This window comes from Sphaerodactylus townsendi, linkage group LG02, assembly GCF_021028975.2.
Source record: "Sphaerodactylus townsendi isolate TG3544 linkage group LG02, MPM_Stown_v2.3, whole genome shotgun sequence".
Lineage (NCBI taxonomy): Eukaryota > Metazoa > Chordata > Lepidosauria > Squamata > Sphaerodactylidae > Sphaerodactylus > Sphaerodactylus townsendi.
In genome coordinates, this window is record NC_059426.1 from 35,906,007 (window position 1) to 35,931,081 (window position 25,075).

Sequence of the window (25,075 nt, forward strand, 5' to 3'; positions counted from 1 at the left end):
AAAGTTTTATCTCAGTCTCCTCACTGTCAGATCAGTAACCCAAAATCCAGGACCCATCCTTCAGGGTAATGAGCCAAAGGGTCACAAGTGATATTTTGTATTTCACAGGTGTATGACAGTGGCCCCAGCTCTGTACAGAGCAGGTTGGGTCCAGAAGTCTGATTCCCTAGTAGGTAGGCATGTCTTGATCTTTCTTCCTTTCCTCTTGCAGAATGGACCAGTTCTCACCATTAGCAATTGAGGCCAAAAACTCAGGCCAAGAGTTTACTGTCAGTGTGCGCAAGTTTCAGCTCTTCTGAGTAAACCTTAGCTGCTGCTGAGTAAACCTTAGCTAGATTAGCCTAACCAATGGGGCCTCAAGTAGCTAGTTACCAGTCTTAATGAGGTGGTCTACTGATTGTCATTGGTAAATTGATATATTTCCACATGTGATGTGCAAGAAGCCACTCAGACAACCTGAGAGGAAGTTGTAAAAGTAATTTGCCCTCTTTGTTCTTGTCAGTCACGCTTTTTACAATATAGATGCAACACATAGATCAGCTTAGAGAGAACTGTTTGTTGTTTTCCATCCATACCTTTATCTTCTATTTTTCTTCTGTAAACTATTATAAACTACCCAGCAATTTCTGTGATTATTTTTACTCCCATTACTATGTATTTTCATCCAGCACTCCTACAAGCAAACACTGACTCTGAGCAGTCTGTTCCCCTGTTTGCGAATGCTTTCTTGCTTCTTATCTTCCTAAGCTATTAATACCTTTACTTCATTCACTGTTTAATCTGATTACACATTAAAAGGGGTCAATCAGAGGGTGAAATAAAAAAGAGGGTTTGGGGTAATTATCATCTCTTGATGTGCTCTTTACACACTTTTTAAAAAGTGTTGTTATTATTTCAGACTCACAGAAGCAATCCAAGATACTCAGTAAGGGGCTATTGTTAGAATTTCTAGCTGCACAAACAACAGTTGCTGATGCTGGATAATAGCTTGGAGGTAACAGCTTCTGAACAAAATGTGTGAACAAGTCCTAACAGGTACTGAAAACTCATCAGACTTATGCTGTGCTATAAAAATATACCTCACTAGGTTATTTACAGTACAAAATGAAAAATGTGTACGCTGAAGTGTCACTCTAGCTCAAACAAGATCCCATATGGAATCTGTTTTAAGTCTAACCAATATCTGCATAAAATGCTTTTCACATTCACAAATCTCTTCATTTAGTTTGAAATGATTGGGTATTCATGATCAGAATAGGTCAATTTGAAAATAGCAAACTTGAATAAGATTTGATTTTTTCACACAAAAAAGTTTGACTGCTGACTCATACCATGGGTCTTCTGTCCACTCAGACTGGCAGAGGATCTCTGGGATCTCAGGCTGAGATCTTTCACATGAACTACTCGGTCTATGAAGCAAGTTGCATGATATAGCCCAGGGGTAGGGAACCTGCGGCTCTCCAGATGTTCAGGAACTACAATTCCCATCAGCCCCTACCAGCATGGCCAATTGGCCATGGCCAATTGGCCATGCTGACAGAGGCTGATGGGAATTGTAGTTCCTGAACACCTTGAGAGCCGCAGGTTCCCTACCCCTGATATAGCCCAATCTTGTGAGCTCTCAGAAGGTAACTGGGGTCAATACTTTGATGGGAGATCACCAAGGAAGCAACACATATGTACGTTCACACTATGGCCCATTATGCATGAAACGCTTCCCTTGGGGATCTTAGCTGCACAGTGAGGCTGTAGTGTGGTCTCCTCACATTTCTCTGTTTACATGTGAGAAGGAATCAGTATCTGCTCCACAGCTGCTTGCTGAAGTCTCAACAGGCCTCTGCTTTTCCTGGTTCTCTTAACTCCACCCATCAACTCCCTCGTAAAGGCACAGATTTCATCCCACCCAGTAGTTGCAAGATAATGGGCTTTGCTAAAGCCCTTTAAATTGCAGTTATATTGATATACCTGTGATTGCATTAATATTGTAGCTCCTTTCCAAAAATAACCCCCCTCCCCCAAGACAGAGGCAAAGCAATTCCCTGAACAACACTCTCCTGAAGAAGAGGAACAAGTCCTAGAACTGATCTCTATCCTCTGCTCCACACACACACACACAAACACACACACATTCTTCCTGGTTTTCAAATGCAATAAAAACCAGCGATTTTGTAGTGAATCAATACATCAGTATAATAAATAACAAAAATTGAAGTAATAACAAATCTGTAAAGGGGGAGGGGATTGGTGTGCACAGGAGTGAGAGGAGTGGGAGGGGCTGGTGGTGGGCAGAGGGACAATGTCTGAGGCAAAGTTGTGTTCACTGGCAAATCTCTCTCACTCTGGAAGCAAAGAAAATTAAAGCTGCGCATAAAATGGTTTCTCTTAGTGCAGTGCGAATGGAAACTGAAAGTGGGTCTCAGAGAAACACATCTGTAAAAGGAACCTTCCTGCAATGGACATTTGCCCCTGCTTGTGCAGCAGACACCTGGTGCATAATGAGCCTACTTAAGCCTACTGTGTTATCCTTGTATCTCTATTGCACCAACTAAGAAGTTTAACTCAAAACTGTAATGGCCACCAGTTAACACTGGCCCTGTTCACAGGTTACAGTGGATGCACATATAAACTGCTTACAATGTACACTTTCTTTTTTATATATGTGTGTGTTCAGTAATCCTCATGTTACATTCAGCATTATATACAGCTGAAACTGCAATTCAGATACCACATTTATCCAACTCAGTTTTATTTCAAAAGAGAAAGTGGGGTGGCTCTTTTTTACAGACAGATTTATATGCAAGATATATGTATGTTCATTATAATGAATCAACCAGGCTACCAGTTAGAGTTACAGCAAGTTGGCTATGACTAAATATCAGAATTCAGAACTCAATTATTTCCCAGCTGTTTTAACCTATCTTTTAAACTTTATCATTATAAGGTAATTCATAGAAATGAATCCACCATTCATATCCTTTCTCCACTGCATGAACAATAAGGGAAATGTGACTGTCAATGCATAGGTCTTGGTCCAAATATGTCTGTGTGCAGCAGAAGGCTGCTCGTCTGCTCCTCAAGTGTTCCCCTTTCTCAAACGAACAGATGATGAGTGCTGACAATTCAAAACCAATCATCACAAAACAAGGACATTTGTGAATACGATAGACTTGAGACCCAAACAATATTCTTTTGATGACAAACTAACAGATTCTGGCTTCTCAAATAAAAACGCTCTTCTGATGCCTCCAGGAAATCACACCATCTGAAGAATACAAGTTACTAAAATGTTAAAATGGCACTTACAAGCTGAGTGGAATCAACCACATCAGAAATTGCCATTTTCAAGTGGTGAGGAAGCTCCTCCATGTTTGTTTTCTCCTGGTTGAGAGGGCCTGGAAGACTTTTCCTCCTGTGATATCTCTCTTTACTTACAAATTCATATGTCAAGCATGGATGAGCAGACAGGCTATCTGTAAAAGACAAATACCACCAATCTCTAAACAAATTTCCCCAAAAGCTAACAGTATCTAGTCTAGTCACAAAACCCAGGCCTGTTTCTCCTTGTGGTATATTTTGCAAATCTCTAAATTGTTTTCTCTAATCCCAGTCAGAGCCAGTGTGGTATAATGGTTAGGAGAATCAGATTCGCATCTGGAGAACCAGGTTTAATTCTTCTCTCCTCCATATGAAGCCTGCTGGGTGACGTTGGGCCAGTCATAAGTCTCTAAGAACTCACTCAGTCCATGCAGAGGCAGGCAATGGCAAAGAACAATGAAATGCTTCTTGCCTTGAAATCCCAACGGGGTCACCATGGGTCAGCCATGACTTAACAGAACTTTAAAAAGGGCTTGGACAGATGTATGGAGGAGAAGTCGATCTATGGCTACCAATCTTGACCCTCCTTGATCTCAGATTGCAAATGCCTTAGCAGACCAGGTGCTCAGGAGCAGGAGCAGCAGAAGGCCATTGCTTTCACATCCTGCACGTGAGCTCCCAAAGGCACCTGGTGGGCCACTGCAAGTAGCAGAGTGCTTTTCTAGATGGACTCTGGTCTGATCCAGCCGGCTAGTTCTTATGTTCTTATGTCCACCACCAATCCCAATTTGAGCACAGGATTGTCTGAGTTTCTTCAATAATATGGTTTATTGTGGAATATAATTTGATTACCACAAATCACTGCTAAGTAATTCATTCAAAGAGAAGATGACCAATCTTGACTACACCAGGGAGTGTGTGAATTGCCCCATGAGTGTGTTCAGCAGTTGAGTTTACCATGTTCAAATGTGTCAGTCAACTGTGAACCGATCAACCAATCTGTCTGTTTTGTGCTGAACGGGCTCCAAAAATCAGCTGCATCAGGGTTTTGCAAAACTATCCACAATTGCAGGTGCAAAACTATCCACAATTGCACATGTTGAAACCAATCAGCCACTATGAGAATCGCTAATGACTTAGACAAGCACTGAAAGGTAGCATTTTATTAAGAGAGGGCATTTCATTATGACAGATTTATATAAATTGTGATGGATCTAATTGTCAATTTAAACAATTGCCTGCTGAGTGGAGCAGTTACCCAGCAAGGACAGGGAGAAGTACAATTCAATTGATCTGTAAGAGGAAGGCCAACTGCATGGTACTGCATGGTTAGGAAGGAGCAAAATGAAATACTCTGCCGAGCAGCCATAAATGGATTGAGGAACACACCATCCAAATGTCTGTTCCCTGCTCCCACCTAGCAGATGTTTGAGCATCCCTAGGCTCAACTTGTAGCATGTGTGACATTATCCTATCAAAAATGCCATTTTCATGATAGGGACCTATCAATAGTGTTGCTTTGGTCTTTGTAGTCTGCTTGTTGAGAATAAATGAAGTACTGTGTCAAAGGAAATAGCCTGTGCAGAAACCATAGAAACCTTTACACATATAAACTGAGTTACATTTAGAGAAGCTCAAATGGACTTCTTGAATTTGTTTGACTCGTTCCAATGTCCGAGAACTCCTTTAGTAGCCTGGGGTTATCTGTTGGTACCAGCTTTTTGTGTCCACAAAGGCAAAACAGAAATGTCTGTAACCTTTTGCTCTCCCATTAACAAGGCTTAAGCAACTATACAAATAGCTACTCAACATTTTGCTGGATTATATTGTTGGTCTAAACCACCATCTGTTCTGCTTGGATGATAGATTTGGACGTACTAACAGATAGATCAATCCAAATGGTAACTGCACCAGAACTCCCAATGAAAGCACAAAAGCTTCCATCTATGAAAAACGATGTGCTTCAAAGCAGGCTGGAATACCTGCTGAATTGTCAATGATAAAAACCATGGTGCTGATACCAGGGACCAGCATTCCAGATTCAACACACCTTCATCTAACCACACCGAGTGGCGCGGTCTGCATCCAGACAATCGCACTAACTATACTCAGTTTAATTAAACTATGGATCCGCATAATGTGTGAATTGAGGCAGAGAGTGTGGCTGAGATGAGATGAGTTATGGATGAGTGGCTCCGTGGATCGCACTTTATCCTCCTATCTACTATGATATTCCAGCTTCTCAAATGCTTGTTTGTGGATATTCTACCTTCAGTGGGGCTTCATGCTGGCCGCTTTAACTGGCAAGGCTGAAATCTATGGTTTGGATTATGCTAAACTAATTCCACACAGCTTCAATATCATCCTTATGCATACTAATAACAAAACTATTAACTAAAAGATTAAACAACAATACATATTCACGCAACACATATCGTGCTCAGAGTCACACATGCAGGAATGGCCCTCAATTAAAAAAAACCCAGAAAATTGTCCAGCCTATTTGTCCAGTCATTCTTACCTAATATCCATTCTCACAACAGATCCCACGAACCCTGGCCATAGTCTTTGTGGTGGTCAAATGCAACTTGTACCTCCCTTTTTCATCCACAGCAAAGTGGGCTCGATTCAACATTCAACATTCACATTCATTACAAAATAACTTGTATCATGTAAGCCCCTGGCCTGGCATGCTTTGTGAAAAATTACAATCGGTCTGCAAAAATGTCTTATTTTATTAGCAATACCTCATTTTTCTCTCTCCGCCTCCCCAACCCCCAGACCCAGACAACTCTATTTTTCTTCTGAGAAAACAGTTTTTTAAAAAAAACTTCCAGAAAATACCTCACATCATAAAGAGCAACATTCTATTATTCAAAAGAAAAATAGTCCCCAGATTGCTCAGCTTATAAAGTTGTTATCAGGGATGCTGCTGCAAGGAAGGACAGATTTTTCTTCTGGAACGTAACAGATGATTAGGCAGTTAGAAACTGCAGTATTTTATTTGTACAACCCAGTTACAGTTAAAAGCCTACTGAACCTATAACTACTATAATCTTAAAAGCATACTCCCCAAAGGGAAAAAGTAATTTGAATTGTTAGAGCCTATGTAAATTGTTTTTATTGTTTGCTCCTCTTTAGTAGTGTATTAGATTTTATGTTGTAAACTGCCCTGAGCCCCTTAAGGATAGGGCGGTATAAAAAACTAATGAATGAATGAATGAATGAATGAATGAATGAATGAATGAATGAATGAATGAATGAATGAATGAATGAATGAATGAATTTTGGACAAAGAATTGGCCATTTTCAGAGGATACTTCTGTTTTTACCCATAAAAGTAAACAAAGAAAGATAAAACTAGAATGCTACACCTATAGCACCAGTTATACAGGGTAGCAGGGCCTAGCTAGTCAGAGAAAACAATTTGGTTTCTCAGCTACACCAGTGTAGTGTATAATGTTGTGTGATATAAATAAAGTTTAAATGGGTATAAACAGAAATAGATGATTATGGGCACCTGGCTTGGGAAATCACATGTGAATGAATAGTCAATAAAGATAAGGAAATGTGGTTTTTTTTACACATACACAAAGATTCAGGCGTTCTCTGCTCCATCAACTCCTTCCCAAGTATCAAATATATACTCTCATTCAGCCAAGTCATATCCCAGCTTCTTTAGGAATCTGGGTACAATCCCTCATTTCCACTGCAGTGTTTTAACACATCTCTTTCTGGTGAGACACACAACCATGTCAGCTCTTTAACTCAAGCAAAACCAAAAAAATCCAGGTGTCAGACAGAATATAAAAAAAGAAAAAAGGCCAAAGCTGATGGTGAAAAATAGGCAAAATAGAATCTCAGGCTGTTTCCACACGGGCGGATAACAGCAACCCAAGGACGCTAAAAACTGCGTCCCTGGGGAGGGGTTCGGACAGCTGATGCTGCCGGCCTCGCCATCCCTGAGTGGCACGAAGGCGCTGATTCCGAACCTTGCTCCCTGAGCGAGGTTTTTCGGAAGCAGCGTCTTTCAACTGCTGCCGTGTGAATGGCAGCGGCTGGAAGGCGCCAACCCCCCCCCCCTCATGGCGGAATGCTGTACCTCATCTCCTGGCTTCCAGTGTGTCGCAGAGGCCAGGGGACACGCCCCCTGGCCTGCGACTCCAGAGCCGCTGCTCCAGCCTGTGTGTGTGGGGGGGGGTCCCCTGGCCTCTGCGATGCGCTGGAAGCCAGGAGGAAAGGTACAGCGTTCCGCGACGGCACAGCCTGTGCGAAGGCTGTGCCGCCGCCTGCCGCCCTGCCGGGACTGTCTGTGTGAACGGTCCCGGGGGGGGGGGTGTGCATCAGTATTGTTGATGCTGATGCACCAACGCTTGGTGCCCGTGCGGAAAGGGCCTCAGAATCATAGAGTTGGAAGAGACCCCAAGGGCCATCAAGGCTATCAAGTGCAATGCAGGAACACATAATTAAAGCATTTCTGACAGATGGCCATCTGGCCTCTGTTTAACAACCTCCAAAGAAGGAGACTCCACCCCACTCCAAAGTAGTGCATTCCACTGTTGAACAGCCCTGACCGTCAGGAAGTTTTTCCTGATGTTTAGGTGGAATCTCTTTTCCTTCACCTTGAACCCATTACTCCTGGTCCTAGACACTGGAGCAGCAGAAAAAAAAGCTTGCTCCCTCACCGACATGACATCCCTTCAAATATATTTTTGAAGATGACAATAAACCAACTCATTCAAATATCATGTCACCTCTTAACCTTCTCTTCACCAAACTAAACATACCCAGCTCCCTAAGTTTCTCCTTGTAGGGCATGGATTCCAGACCTTTTACTATGTTGGTTGCCCTCCTCTGGACCCATTCCAGCTTGTCAATATCCTTCTTGAATTGCAGTGCCCAGAAATTTATGTATTTATTATTAATTTTATATACCACCCTCCCCCTGAGGGCTCAGGGCGGTTCACAACAAGGTTAAAACATACATTAAAACATAATTTAAATATTAATTACATAAAAACAAATGTATACAATATTCCAGGTGAGGTCTAACCAATGCAGAATAGAGAGGTCCAATTACATCCCTCGATCTAGATACTATACTCCTATTGATGCAGCCCAGAATCGCAGTGGCTTTATGTAATATATAATATATGTAATATATAATATCTAATTACATTTCTGAGTTTATAAAAATAGTTATTTAGTTAAAATTATACAAGCAAACAAAATATTATATTACATGTTAAATATTGCAAATTCCCTTGAAGAAGCCTCTTGGGCAAAAATAATTTTTTACCTATTTTGCCACATCAGCCTTGGTCTCATTCTTAGCTCCTGTGACTGGTGAAGCCCTTTTATTTCTCCCTGGTTCAAATGCAACACAAGACTGTAGTTAAACTATCACTAGTTTTGGAAAGCAGAAATCAGTCCCCAAAGGCATTTCAGTTCCTGGTTGGTTTTGCCAACTCTTAGGCCCCTTCCACCCGTGCAGAATAATGCACTTTCAATGCACTTTCAATGGACTTTGAAGTTGGATTTTACTGTGCAGAACAGCAAAATCCACTTGTGAAAGTGGATTGAAAATGCATTATTCTGCATGTGCAGAAGGGGCCCTAGCACCAGCCTCACTGCTCTTTCCTTCACTTCTCTATCAGCAACTCAGCTGGAATCCCAGCCTGCCTTGTGGCATCTTACTGGCCATGTCACAAACTCTCTTGCCATTGACCCACAGCAATACACACAGATCTTCAGCCACTTTTGGTACAGCAAGTGTAACCCCCATGCTCAGAATGGGCTGACCCAGTAAGGGGTGGAGACTCAAAGCAGAAGGCTGCAGAGCTCATAGTTTGGAGGAGACAAGGCTACCAGACTCGGACCTTGAATTGTATAAGCCCTTAACACCTTGTTAAGGTAACTGCAATGTTGTTGGGAACTACTGGGAAGGTAGTTGTTTATTTTTGCTACGTTGTAAATGTTGGAGTTTATTGTTTCAGGGTTTTTTTGTGATTGTAATGGGTGAGAGTTCTCCTGGAAACCTTCATCATGTTGAATCCTGTTCATCAAGCCCTTGAAGTCTTCAGGAGCCAACCCACTTGCAAAGAAGAATTGGACTTGGCAATATCAGAAGACTGTAAATATAAGGACTTGAAAATGCAACCTGAACAGGACCTTGAAATGTAATGTTAAATGTTGATGTTATATGTTAAGAAAGTAAACCATTTTGTTTTTAAAATTTGTTGTTGCAAACTCATTCCAAGTTCTGCCCCACAGAACCCACAGATAGAGGTTACACAAGCATCTGCTGAGCCCCATTCCTCCTTGCAGGTTTTAATAGCTGGAAGATGATCTCCACCACCCACAAAGGGCCATGCATATATTTTTGAAGATGACAATAAACCAACTCATTCAGTGGAAATCGTAATATGAAAGAAAAGCCACAACTTCTCACCTTCCAAGTCTTCTTTTTCAAAATGGGTTTTTAGAATTGTCCGCGTTCCACCCCTGTCCACGATGGCCTCTTCATCATTTCTCTAGAAAATAAAACCATTTGAACATGTAAGGTTTTCGCTACACTGTCATCAGTCACCAAATCTGAGCAACGTCAGGTGCAAATTACTTTTATAAGACAGTCTTCTATTAGAAATCAAAATGGAAATAATTAATATTAATGCTTTCACATCATATACTCTACCATCTCTAAAAAAATGGCTTCTACCAGAATAAATGGCAATGCGATCAGTCAGAGAAAGCACACATTTCTAGGAAGCAATCATGAATTGGCAAACGTATGGAAAATACAAAAGGTATTGTGCTATGAAATTGACACTAGTAAAATGTGTCAATTAGGTAAATTTTAGCACTTCAAAAACATTTCATAACATTTAGCTCATGCAAATGGCTGCAGAAATCTTTAAGTAATCATACAGAGTTAAGATAATTGGGTAGCATTTGTTGTTCTGTACACTTGACAACTTCAATACTTTAATTTGTTACTTAGTCAAGGTTCCTGTGTCTAAATTTATCCATATTGGCTTGGATGCCTCCTAAAATGTCTTTGGAATGTAATATTCTGGCATTTCTCTTCCTACTTCTCACTATTTTATTTTCTCCTTTTTTCTGCAAAGTTGGGGGGGAGGTCCTTCAAGTTTATAGAAAAATTATCCTTTTCTGTACGTGGCCCCAATCTCTGCATCTATCAGTCCACATGTGGCCAGGTTCAGAATATATGATACCTTGCTAAAAACCGCAACAATGGGTAATCTGAAATCTTTGGGAATGTAATATTCTGGCATTTCTCTTTCTGCTTCTCACTCTTGCACATATCAAGGGAAGAGATTCTGAAGGGCCAGTGAGGTGAGAGAGTGACTCAGCAGATAATCTGACAGGGTCATCCTTCAATCAGAAGAATAGACAGTCATCATATACCAGTGGTGGAGAACCTTTGGCACTCCAGATGTTATGGACTACAATTCCCATCAGTCCCTGCCAGCATAGCCAATAGCATCTGGAGTGCCAAAGGTTCGCCACCACGGTCATATACATTTCTTTCTACAAACATCATCTGTACTTTCCACTAATCATTTCACGGTCCTCTCCAGACTGGGGAGGTCTTTCTGGGGCCCCGTTCTAATCTCTGTTCTGGGGTTAGACATGCCAATCAGGGAAAAACATTTTGCTTGTACTTCTGGAAGGCAGGCAGCTGCGCTCTAGATGATAGACACAAAGCATTCATCTCCCCCAACAAATAGTACATATGTAGGCAATAAACATAAACATGTTTCTTCTAATCTTATTGCAGGTTGGAAAGAGAATTTTGAGGAGCAAGAAACTTTTGCCACCCCTGTTGAACAGCAAGGATGTAACTAGATGTAACATGGCAGATCTGTTAGGAGGCAAGGACTGAGAGTTCATCACATTTCAGGTATCTGAAATCTCTGCAAGTTTTTAATCCCATGTACTATTCATTTGAACATCTCTCACAGTCCTTTCCACAAAATGCCTTTCCACAAAATGAAAGACACCACCCGAGCATCAAACAGTGATGTTGCCCTATGCCAGTGGTGGCGAACCTTTGGCACTCCAGATGTTATGGACTACAATTCCCATCAGCCCCTGCCAAGTGGCCATGTTGGAAGGGGCTGATGGGAATTGTAGTCCATAACATCTGGAGTGCCAAAGGTTCGCCACCATGGCCCTATGCCCAGGGCAGACAGGAGAATTAAAACGCTCCACTGAGTTGTGTAAAGGTAAATTCACGTGCACAAAGTTGCGCAACATAGAGCCGATGGCTTGTGCTGTTTTTACATTTTTCTAACATTTCAATGCAAAAAAACCCCACAACTTTTGTAAGCATCTGTCATGCCCAAATTCTTTTGAGCTAGTATGATATAGTGGTTAGGAGCTGCAGACTTTAATCGGGTTTGTTTTCTCACTCCTACACATGAAGCCTGCTGGGTAACTTTGGGCTAGTCACAGTTCCTCAGAACTCTCTCAGCCCCACCTATCTCATAAGGTGTCTGTTGTGGGGATAGAAAAGGAAAGCAATTAGAAGCGGCTTTGAGACTTCCTAAAGGTACAGAAAAGCAGTACATAAAAACCAGCTCTTCTTTAAGAAATGTAAACTTACTGACTTTTGATGACTATATCTCTGCATAATTATAGAAATAATTACAGCATGTCAAGTACTGATTATTGGGGATTCAAAATTCTTTGGGTTTTCAGAAGTATTTAAAGACTGAGAATTACACGTCTAGAAAATGTTTCATACTTTCTATAACGGAACCTCAGCTTTTCCAGTGGAAGAAATACAGTGGATCTAGAAATAAATGTTTTGTACGAAGAAGCTGTCAAACTCATTCCCTGGCATCTATGATTAAAAGGTTTCAGATGCTGGGAAAAGAACCTTTCTGTGACTGAGATCCTGCAAAGCTGTTGCCAGTCAGAATAGAGTGTACTAACCAAGCTGAACCATTTGTCTGACTCAGCTTCATCTAGATAGCGTGCTGTGTTTTTTTTTTAAAAAAATGGACACAAAAAATCCAGCCAAAATCCACTTCTACAATAATCCAGATAAATCAGGTATTAAAAGACTAGTTCAGGAGTCCCATGGCGCAGAATGGTAAACTGTAGTACTGCAGTCAACGCTCTGCTCATGACATGAATTCGATCCCTACAGAAGTCAGGTTCAGGTATCTGGTTCATGCTTGACTCAACCTTCTACTGTTCCAAGGTCAGTATAATGAGTACTCAGCTTGCTGAAGGTAAAGTGTAGAAGAATGGGAAGCCCATGGCAAACCACCCTGTAAAAATAGTCTGCTTAGTAAATGTCATGATGTGACCTCACCCCGTAGGTCAGTAATAACCTGGAACTTGTACTTTTACTTTTTAACACACTGGCTGCATTTCGTTTTTCAACATAGGCAATTGCTCTATATTTCTGCTTTACCCTGTTCACGATAAAGATGACAGGAGATCTGTGAATTCTTCTGCCATTTCTTTGACCATCTTTGTTCTAAAATGCTCCACTTTGATCCCAGGGCCTATCTAGTTCTATCCAGTTCTGTCCCTAAGGCACTAGAACCCAAGCAGAGCATTCTAGAACAAAGTTGGTCCAGGAAATAGAGGATGACTTCTCAAATCTTCTGACATCTTTATCCTCAACAGGGTGGGTGGGTGGGTGGGTGTACTGGTGGTTTTTGCAAATTTCAAAAGGAATCTTATTTCAAAAGGAATCTTATATATAAATAAGATTCCTTTTGAAATTTGCTAGAACCACCAGTTTTGAAGCATAGCGAAAGAAGGCACACTGTAGATCAGTTCACATGTTACAGTAAATGCTCATACAACCTGCTTGTTCACATGTACACTTGATTGCAAGGAAGAGTCAACATGTGTTCACTTTACAGATGGGACTGGTGGCCAGTACCTGGACAAATTTGGGGGTTCAATCACACATTCAGTTGTACATGCCTTGACTATCACATGAGAATTAATGCACGTGAAAAGAACAGTAAAGGGTAACTGTACACAGAAAGTACATGTGTCCACTGTAACTTCTGAACAGGGTTCAAGTGAGTTTAAGAAGAGCTAAGAATACATCAGGAAACTTATTTTTTCAAACTGGATGGGACCATAAACGTGAGCTGCACTGCTGAGACAAAGAAATCCCTGCTCTGCTCTATGAATGGTCCTTACAATGGTTCCCCAAAAACCAATTTACTGTGTCTATTTGCTATTCTCTTCCCAAAAAATCATTATCTGTTTGAAAGCATGGCTGAACTCAACACACAGCAAATGAAAAAAGCACTGTGAATTTTATCTGCATGAAAGAAACCTCCATTCTCCAAAGAACTGCTGAGGAGGTTAGTTTTGTGGGGGGGATGAGATTAAAGCAATTAAGTTCACATTCTTCAAAGTATTTATTTTAAAATCACCCTTAAAAAATGGAATGCTGCTGTGGTGGTTTTCTATATTAAGGTTAATGGATGGATGCGCTCCTTTTAACTAAGGTGGGATCACACAGTATACAAAGTAGAAAGCAATTAGTTTTCATTCCAGATTTATATCTTCCCCAGACCTGTGTGTCATATACATCTCTGCTCACCTGCCTGCCCACCAGAGGCGTAGTGCCAAGGGGGTGGGGGGTGCATGACGCACTGGGTGGGCACCCCTGTGAAGGTGTGGCTGGGCTTTCTGGGGGCATGGCGGGGCATTCCGGCAGTGAGATGAAGCGTTCTGGTGGCTTGAGGGGCGCGCGGTGCACTTTCCCCTCGCTCCATCCCTGCTGCCCACTCATCTTCCCTCTCTCCCTCCCCCTCTCTAGCAAAGCTAGAAAAATATTTAGCATTAACACACAGTTCCCTCCCTTGCAACAACAGTGCTAATATCCACACTAATGCACTTGAGTTTTGGAGATCCTGATATGTCTCTGAGTTCACACCAGGCAGTTCTTTAGTACAAGATGCATGCTACTGGAAAAGAGAGATCAGTCCCTCAAGTAACAAACAAATGTGATAAACAAGAACAATACCACAAATTCTTTACTGCGACCTACCAAAATAACACATTACATTGTGCAAGTTTTTGAGCTCACCAGAACTCTTCATCATGATAGACATTTTAAAAAAAATTTAATGCAGAGGAAGAGCAGATTTTTCAGGTCATAATCTTAAAACCTGGCTTTGCTAGTATTTTTGCAAGGTGCTAAGAAGGCATGAGGCTTCAAGTTATTGCAGGTGTCATGTTATGGCACTCCCTTGTGGGAAGAAGCAGATAAAGGACAGCCAAATACTTCTCAAATGCCAGGTAAACATAGCCAGAAGGAAACACTTCATAGTCTTTCTGTTACCAAAGCCTGAGATGAATTTAGGCTAAATCAGGTGGATTTACCTTGTAGAATACAGTCTTTTCCTAGAACAATGTCTATGTAATGTATTTTTGAGAGACCAATCAAAATGGCAGAAAACATTGTGCATGCTTTCAAGCTGGTCTTTGGATTTTGGGTGGACTAATACAGACATCTGCAATGTTTTTTCCTACTTTAAACAAACATTACAAATGTGATGCCACCGCAGGTACATGGAGGTGGGAAACATTAAATCAGCCCAAAGAAACAGTAGAAATACAGTCTTTCAAGTATCAAGCTAAAATATTTCTCTTTCACCTTTTTCCTTTTCACTGAAGGCTAACCTAGAATTTTTAGCCCAGTTTTATGGCCTGCCTCCAATGTTTATAAGCGCTCTTCTTTGTTTCTGGGTAAATTGTTTCATTGCCATTTTATGCTGCTAGATACTGCTTTTATGTGGTGTTATTTTTATTGCCCTGGCAAACTACTTGACAGTGATTTTTTTTAATGTATTATTACTACTTTGGAAGCTGCCTTAACAAAATTGCAAATAAATAAAAATATTGCATCCAAACTTTCAACCCAAGTCCAATGGCACCTTAAAAACTGACAAAAATTTACTCCAAAGTTTATTATTATTTGTTAGTCTTTAAGGTGCTACTGGACTCCTGTTTTATTTTGCCATGATAAACTAACATGGAATAAGCAGAGGTTCCCTTCTAATGGGTTATTTTAGGCAGCACATTAGTTGAGCCACACTAAACATATAATCAATGACACAGGATCCATTTTGTGTCAGCCTAGAGTATCGCTGCGTTAAGCCGACATTGGCTTAGTTCCCCAAAGATGCAGGGAGTTATTTTTAAACTGATCCATGCATTCACTTATGCAAAACAGATGTGCTATTTCAATCATCCATTTTTTCTTTATACTTTTGTGCATCTGAAAAAACAGGAAGGCTAAGAATGCAAAGTATAATTCATGACAATAGATCCCAGATTATATTACACAATTTAACTATTATATTGCCGTGTTAGCAAATTTCATTTTGTTGTTAGATGTTTCCACTTATTTTTAAGGGGGGGGGGGGATTAAGTCTGATATTCTAGTGGATCTTAAACTTCAACACTATTCACAACAGAAATGAGCCAGAACATTTCTTTGAAACTAGATGGATTATGCATTTTTCAGGTCCACTTTGAGAAACTGACAAATAATCTTGCATCAAAGACAGTGTAAAGTCTTTATCCGGGAAAAGTCACCAAGGATAATTTCATCATTGTAATCTGACCATAAAAACATAAGAATAGCCTTGCTGGGTCAGACTAGCAGGTCATCTAGTACAGCATCCTGTTTCCCATTGTGACCAACCAGTTGTCCTAGAAGGCCTGAGAACAGGAAAGGGAAACCAAAGCTTTGTCCTATTGTCACTACTCAGCAAATGGCGTTCAGACAGATAATGCCTCTGACTGTAGTAGTTCCCTTTAGCTACCATGGCTAGAAGCCACGGATGGACCTGAGAGCCAGTGTGGTGAGTAGTTGAGCAGTAGACTTTAATCTGGAGAACCAGATTTGATCTGGAGAACCAGGTTCGATTCCCCACTCCTAGACAGGAAGTTGGCGGGGTGACCTTGGGCCAGACACACTTTTCTCAGAACTCTCTCAGTCTCACCTACCTTGCCTCACAAAGTGTCTGTAGTGGGGACAGAAAAGGAAGGAGTTTGTAAGCCACTTTGAGACTCCTTACAGTTCAGAAAAGTGGGGTATAAATCCAAAATCTTGTTCTTTTGTCTTATCTCTTCTCAAAAGCATCTAAGCTCATTACTGCCATCTACATACTGGAACTTAGAATTCCATACATTAATTTATGCACTGGTAAACAGATACCTAATTCCATCACCAAACTCAAAATTGCCAACACAATCCACATAATTGAAGCCTCAATGTATTTATTTACTTTCCAGTTTTGCGTCATTTCTCACAGATCTTAAGCTCTACAATGCAGAATTCATGTGGTTCTTGTATTAATTTCTTGGGTATTTCACTGTTGCAGAAATCAATGTTTCATACTCTTCATTATTCATCTGTTGTATTTTAAAAACCTGTCAGTTCAGTAGGCAGAAATTCAACTTTAACCTGGGTATAACTTCCTAAAATAAATGATCTCATGTGGTCCAGTGGCTTTTCTTAAAATCTCATTCCAACTCAAGTTGGTTTCCATGGATACTGAGTTTACATCATGCATTCAGGCTTCACAATATTTAACCACTTCTTCCTCTACTGGTAAGTTTTATTTATGGGGACAGTCTGGAAAACTAAATGGGGTGGAGGGCAGGGAGAGAAAGGACAGGGAAGCGTACACAGTGGAGAATCATTGTACTTGCAAAACAAAACCAAGGGGTTGAAAGGATTGTTTGGTGCCCCATAATCCCTCTCCCTAACAAAGTAAGGGAGGACTAAATTTAGACATGCTTGCTACCCTTCTACTGCCAAGGCATAAGCCAGTAGCTAATTGTGACTGTAAGGATTAAGCTGAAAAAACACCACTTGCTTCTCTTCAGCTTTGGGCCTACACTTAGGGGTGAGAAGACCAGGCTCAAAAGTACTGGCATATATCCTCTAAGGCAGCCCGATTCCTTCTCCCCATACTATTTTTACCAAGGAGAGGGAAAGCTTCCACAACAATGAAAAAAATGAGGAGAACAAATGTCACGGAGGACAAATGGAGGACAAATGTTCAGGTATAACAGCTGTTCTTATCTAGAGAAGATGACATCAGGCCGCTTGATGCCAAATTAAATACCACAAAAGAACATTTCAACCTACATGGATGAAGACCAGGTCCATCATTGATCATTATGGATTCGGATGTATAGACCCAGGTCCAAAACCCACACTTTCCCTTGGTTTTCTTGCAGAAATGGTGGGATAAAATAAACATATTAAACTCTCCACTGATAATTGGTCTATCAGGGTCAGTATTGACTACTTTCTAGGATCTGGTGAAGAAGCCTCCCACATCACTTTCTGCCTGATCCTGGAGATCCCAAAGATTGAACCTGGCACCTTCTCTATGCAAAGCAAATGTTCTACAGCTGAGCTACCACAGACCCTAAACCAGTGGTTCTCAACCTTCCTAATGCCGCGACCCTTTAATACAGTTCCTCATGTTGTGGTGACCCCCAACCCTAACATTTATCCATTTTACAGATGGAGAACACTGATGCAGAGAGTTTTAGGCGACCCCTGTGAAAGGGCCGTTTGACCCCCAAAGGGGTCCCGACCTCCAGGTTGAGAACCACTGCCATAAACTATACTAAACAAATTAACTAACAAACAATGGATTGGACCACTGTATGTAAGCAGTTAAAGAATTACCGTCAGCTGCTTAGCATAATTTATTTATTTCGGTCTGATGGAACATATCACCTACCAAGAAACTAGAGTGCACTGTAGAATGCCCAACTGCAACTCAGAAACATCAGAGCCTCAATACAACCAAAGGCGAAGGTTCAGTTGCTCTAAGCAGCAATTTATTTGCTAGGAGCTGTCCATGGTCTGCCAGGCAGCCTTTGTACTGGCTCACTCCACAGGCTTCCAGTCAACCTCTGAAGGACTCTCTCCCTCCCTCCCTCCCTCCCTATCTCTCTCTCCCTTCCTTTTAAACACAGCTATAGTGGCTTGGCATCCCCCCCCCCCCCACACACACACATACACCCAGACTCCAATGCTCCATTGTGGAGGTTGTTCTGGGGCAGTGGAGTCCAGGAGAATGCAATTTCAGTGCTTGCCCCCAGGTGTCATTTTCCATAGTTATACCCCTGCCGCTGCTGTTAATGTCACATTTATTTATTTTTCATTTATTTAATCTATACCCACCTTCCTTCCCAATGGGAACCCAAAGCAGCTTACAATGCCCTTTCTCCCTCATTTTACCTTAACAACTAAACCCTGTGAAATAGGTTAGGCGGGGTGGGGGGGGGAATAGCTGGGCTGAGGTCACTCAGAGAGCTTTCATGGCAGAGTAGGGATTCAAACCTGAATCCCTCAGACCCTAGCCTGACATTCTAACCACTAGATCATGCTGGCATATTGAATCATATACTACCATTGATGTTTCTCTGTCACAAATTTTGCATATGCATACACACACCCTTGACCCAAACAAGGAACTGTTGTATCTCCTAGTTCTGTTCAATAGTTATTTAAAACCAACAGAGCACTTGACTGTCAGACACATCTAGCAAATTTTTGTCAAAGAAGAAGAAAAATACTCCTACTGCTCCATCAGCAGCTACTATTTGGAAAAATTCCAAAACTAATTGGAGATTTTGTTCTAGACACAGACATGCTATGCATAAGAACACAAGGAAATGTATGCCTGCAAGAAGGAAATCTGTTCTGGATGAAGTACGTTTTTATTCTTTAAACTACAAGACAACAGAATCACTGGCCCTTTCCGCACAGCAGAAAGGGGCTCCTCCACCGGCAGGAATTATGCCGGTGGAGGGGAGGGGGCCATTCGCACGGAAGCGTGCGAGCGGCCCTCGCAGAGGCCAATGCAGAAGAGGCGGCTCTGCATGGAGCCGCCTCTTCTGCGTCCCCCCCCCACTCACCTCGTCCTCCAGTGTCAGTCTGGAGGGCTGCAGGGACCCGCCCATGCTGCCCTCCGACCCCTGGAGGTCAGAGGGCAGCGTGGGCGGGTCTCAGCAGCCCTTCAGACCGACGCTGGAGGACGAGGTGAGTGGGGGGAAACGGGAAAGCGGCGCCTTCGGCACGGTGCGGTTCGCACCGCGCCAATGGGAAGGCACTGCTTTCCAAAAACCTCCCTTGGGAAGGGAGGTGGAAAGCGGAGCCTTCACGCCGCTCGGGGGCACACAGGACGGCGTGCGAACGGCTGCCTATAGGGACTGGTGTTTTTCTGTCCCTGGGCCTCTGTTTTTGGCCCCGGGCGGAAGGGGCCACTGTGTCACTATTTAAAATCAGTAAATTCTTTTCTAAAATGAAGGAGGTCATATTTTGAGTACAGGACACTTTGGTCGAGGGACCCTACAAAATTTTGCCACACTGATTTGAATGCATTATTCACACTTATTACTGCTCTGTTAATAGGACTCTCTTTCTAAAAACCAGAGCTTCATTCAACATTATATTTGTGCTTAGATGTGCAGAGGTTCCACCTGGTGAATAACCACAGAACACATCTTGGAATTAAAATGGGCCACAGCCCTTTTGTTGAGGCAGAAGCTGGGCAAGCAAGAGGAGCACATCCGTTTGTGGCCAGTCAGCACCCCTGGCTGACCCCAGCACCACACCCCAATCCATATTGAGGAGGCCACCTGGGTGCCCACCCGCTGTGGCCCCCTTCCTGCTGGTGTGTCAGGCTCAAATTGCAGAGGCCTCCACGGCGTGCACCATGAGCCCGCCCCAGTTGATTCTGGGGCCATTATTTAGGGGACAGAAATACTAACAAGGATACTCTGAATGGCTTCTGTAAAGATATAACCCTGTGGAAACTTTCTTAAGCAGCTGGCAAGTGACATTATTAATAGAGATAACACATGTAAAATACATATTGCAATAGAAGGGAAGACTATCCAAATCAATTTAAAAAATAGGCTCACAAAATAGTTGTGTATTAAGGCTGTGGCATATCGGAGATGATGCTGAAAGGCCCAACAGAGCATAAAATCAAAAAAAGATGAGTCATCTAATGAAACCAATACAGAAAAGAAATGCTGGTTCTGAGGTGAATGTTATTTGGCAATTTTTAAAAAATATGTGGCACAACACAGAATGTGCATTACATGTTCTAACTTGAGTACATGGTACATATCTACCACCTGGGATTCTTTCAGTCATTATCTCTCTGCCAGAAAGCTTTGCCTAAATCCCGGCAAATAAATGAAGGCACTTTGGCACCTTCTCGGAGGTATTCAAATCTTCTTACATTTCAGGTCTGAATCTTAGAATTTATTTATTTAAAATGCTTTCACTCTGCTTTTCTCCCACAAAAGGATCCGAAGCAGCTTATGACAATACTACAAAAAAGCCCACTATTAAAAATAGAAAACCAAAAATATACATACTTAGTTCAGAGGAAAAAAATATATATATATCACCACAACATCCCTCAAAGGACCTTTTGACTAACTCCTGAAAGGCCAGAAGGAAATGTATCATTTGGCGGTTAGAGTTGGAAATATGTGATTAGGCAGATTTTAAATATAAATATATATAAATATATATATATAAATATATATATATAAATATATAAATATAAATATGTGATTAGGCAGATTTTATATATATATATACATATATACATATATACATATATACATATACATATATACATATACATATATATACATACATACACATACATACATACATACATACATACATACATACATATATATATATATATATATATATATATATATATATATATAGAGAGAGAGAGAGAGAGAGAGAGAGAGAGAGTATGCTGTCATTGCACTGTTCTTTAATTTCCTAATCCAGTTTTATCATATTGTTTATTAAAATATTCTGTGTTAGAGGATCGCATATGCAATAAAGCAGACTTAATGATCTGATAGCTGTAGCCTTCAATTTACTGGTTTTATTGTTCCCCTATGCTTATCCCCCTTTTATAGCTCTTTTATAGTTTTTAAACTTTTACTCCCTTTTCGTATTTACGCTTTTATCCTATTTCCTCTTTGCTTGCATACCTTTTTGTATTCTTAATTTCCTTTTACCAGTAAGTTTTGCTTTTTTTTCTTTTTAGATATGTATTTACTGTTGTAACATACCTTATCCTTTTAACTTTGTTTTATTGATCTTGTGCTCATATATGGCTGTAATAAAGATTGACTGATTGATCTATGTTGCATTGCTTTAGAATTTTGTCATCCACCTTGGGTCTCAATAAGAACTGCAGGACATACACAAAAGCAGTATAATTCAGTCAGGAATCTGGGAGATAACTAATGGCCCAATTCAGAGGGGAGGGGCTGAATCGCCTCCCAGATGCAGCAGAGGCCCATACTGGTGGATTTGCCCTCTCTGGGGCACTTAGCCTGGCAGAGGGGCATGCCCAAACACAGCACTGGGCACCATGTTAACGCTCCGACACCACAGTTGGCTTTGTGGGTGTAGCGGGAGTATGCTGAAGGGGTAGCGCTGATTGTAGTCAGCTTTCACCCAGCCTTAGGGCCAAGAATGTCATGTCCCGGGCCTCAGAGTTATGCTGTACTTCATTCAGCCCAATAAAGGATTTTCAAGTAGCTGAGATGTTTGGCTGCACCCCCCGAGCTACCTGAAAGCCATCTGGAGATGGTGCGGCGGCAGCACTGTCCCTGGCCACTGTGTCCTCTGGACTGGGCTGCCCAGGAGTTATGTCCTGAGAGTGAAGGGCAGTTTACTGATAATTGGCAAATTTAATTTGGTTCTAGCTTTAATCATTTTGATTCCTGAAGAAAAGGCCTTTGCCTGCCGCCTTGAGACATTGTGGCCAGTAGGATATAAATATTCTAATAAATAAATAGCCCCCACCTCAATGCACTGTATTGAAATTATTGAGCAGTCAAGAATAACGACATCTTCTTTACAGGCACTAATTTATGCTGGCTTTAAATATCTATGAGAACAGTGTTTATCTCCTAATGTTCTGAGCGTGACTTATAAAACAGCATGGATATGTAGTTTGAGTCTCACTTTTATTTTTAACCAAAATTTTAAAAGTATAATTTTAAAAGTACATAAACTATATATATATCTAAATTATCAGAAAATCAGAAGCAGATATATACATAATTTTTTTCAGTGTTGTTCAGTTATTCAGTTATAGTTATTGCCAATCAAGTTCAAGAACTAATTTTGTACTCAGGGTTCATTTTCTTCCAATGCACAAATATGGCATCCATTAACTTGGTAATGGTGAAAGGTGGTGTCAAGTCATAGCTGACTTCTGGTCACCCCATAGGGGATTTAAGGAAAGGGATAATCAGAGGCAATATATGATATGATGATATATTTAATTTATATTCCGCCCTCCCCCGAAGGGCTCAGGGTGGTGCACACCATAATACATCAACAATACATGATAGTTCAACAAAAGTAAACAGTAATAATATCATTTGCACAAGCCCCACATGAGACAACAGTTCAGTAAAGGCTTAATCATTATACATCAGGTTAACATTGTCTGCCTCTGTGTAACAATCCTGGGTGGTCTCCAATCCAAGCATTAACCAGGGCAGACTCTGCTTAGCTACTGGAATCTGATGAGATCGGGCTATCCTGAGTTATCCAGGTCAGGGTTCCATCAACTTTGGTTGACATAAAACAAATGCTACAATGAAAAACCGAATTATAGAAGACTGCATGAGAATACTGATCTACCTAAAGCAAGGTCGGGGGGAAACTCAGATAATTTATTATTCTAAAATTTGGGGTCAAGTATTCCCTGTGCATGCTTTCCAAAATTTCAGCATGGAAGAAAGATGAGATACAAATAAATACATTTGTTCTTGGCCACATAGTTTTCCTTTTGGCCAAGTGGCTTGCTTACAGTGGAAGAGGCATCTTTCTGGTGAATTAATCCGGGTTCTGGATTAAGATTTCAGGAAACAATAAGTTATCAATGCAATAACAAACATGAAGATAATCAAAAGTTGAAGTCCTCAGCATACTGATTGTTCAAGCCTATGAGAAGGGTTACCCATTATACAATGTAAGTAAAAAGCAACATAACCCTTCTTTGGAATTAGGAAAGCTTCTTTCTTATACATAATAAAGCAAAATGGATGAGCTTGATGTCATCAAGGTAAAGTTTCCCCTTCAGTCATGTTTGACCCTGGGGTACGACTGCAAGCAGTGATTTCATAGGCAAGCTGTTTTTGTGGGATAGTTTGCCATTGCTTTCCCCGTTGATGTCATACTTAGGGACAAAGGAGAGGCTGGAGGTTCTCCAATCAACGTGCCCCTACCCTGCCAGCTTCCTCAGCTGCCACTGGCCACTTCCCATGCGCTATTCCATACTTTTTAAGTTGGTCCGTGGAGGGCAAGTCAATGCAATGCTTTTCAATAGGTGGCAGACCTATCTTCTGAGTGGGTAAGATTCTCTTACGTGTGCCTGCATAGCTACAAAGATAGCTCCTTGAAATTTAAAAAAAATCCAGAAAACATATTGCCAGAATCAGCAGACCAGTTGAGTACAACTACATACTTTTGGGGCTGAAGAGGTGCCCAGAATCAGAGCCTGCAGAGCAGGTGGCAAGGAGAATCCCTTCAGCTGCACATAAAGGCCCTTTCCGCCCGGGCCAAATAAAAACAGCGTCCCCGGGAGACCGTTCACTGGCCTCGCAACTCCCGAGTGGCGTGAAGCCGCTGTTTCCGAATCTCGCTCCATGAGCGAGGTTTTTCAGAAACAGTGGCTTCCAACCGCTGCCATGTGAATGGCAGCGGCTGGAAGGCACCATTTCCCCCCTTTCCCGAATGTCTTACTGTCCCTCCAGCCTTCCGATGCATCGCACAGGCCAGGAGACCCCCCCCCCCACTTTGCGACTCAGAGCTGTTGCTCAGGGCAGGGGTGTGTGTCCCCTGGCCTGTGCGATGCGCTGGAAGGGAAGGGAAGGCATCCGGGGGACAGCGCAGCCTCTGCACAGGCTGCACTGTCTTCCCCACCCCTACCGGGACCATCCATGCGAATGGTCCCGGGGGGTGCGTCGGTGTCGTTTATGCCACCGCACCCCCGCAGCGTGGCCATGCGGAAATGGCCAAAATGTCAGGCACAAGCTGAGAGTGAAACGGAACGGAGAGCAAAATGGTAGGGGGAGGTGGGGAAACTGCCTCTTTTCCCCTCTGATGCCTTTGTTGTCTGGAAAGCACCCAGAAGCCCCTCTTTTTAAGATGTCTCCCAGACGTTTTATTTGGGGTGTGCACAGTGAAAAGAGGCAGTCACCTCTTTTTAAGGTGTTCCACAGACATCTTTTTTTTGTGCTGTGCAGAATGGGCCAAAGCTTTTCTTGGGCTGTTCTTTACCAGGCTGCAAAGGAGCATTAGGTGGGTTTGATGTTTCCCTGCCAAAATTAGGTGGGCTGTGTTTTTTTAAAAAAAAAATTAGGGAAAAGGCAAGGCTGAAAAATTTTCTCCTTGGGTTGGGTTTTAGTGTGCAGAGGAGTTGGGGAAGTATTCAAAGATTATAGATAGATAATGAAAAAAGTACAATGATTCATTAACACTTCTATCATTTCAAAATTGTTGATTATTTATGCATATATAAAGAAAATATGTATATAATATTGGGGGGGGGCATCATTTTGCACTTTTGCCTACCTTCACAAAATGTAGATACAGCCCTGATGCCAATGCAAAGGATAACAAATGCTCCAACTTTTCCAGTTACTT

At 41.7% G+C, this 25,075-nt stretch overlaps 1 protein-coding gene across 7 annotated transcripts in view; it reads right to left on the reverse strand.

Annotated features, from left to right (window-relative positions):
• Window positions 1–25,075, reverse strand: part of SLC4A10 (solute carrier family 4 member 10) — a 198,273-nt gene that overhangs the window by 126,326 nt on the left and 46,872 nt on the right. For all 7 annotated transcript variants that reach the window (XM_048486961.1, XM_048486964.1, XM_048486959.1 and 4 more), the window contains exon 2: window positions 9,767–9,848. In XM_048486961.1, the coding sequence (XP_048342918.1) occupies window positions 9,767–9,848 (82 nt within the window). The remainder of the gene's footprint in view (window positions 1–9,766; window positions 9,849–25,075) is intronic.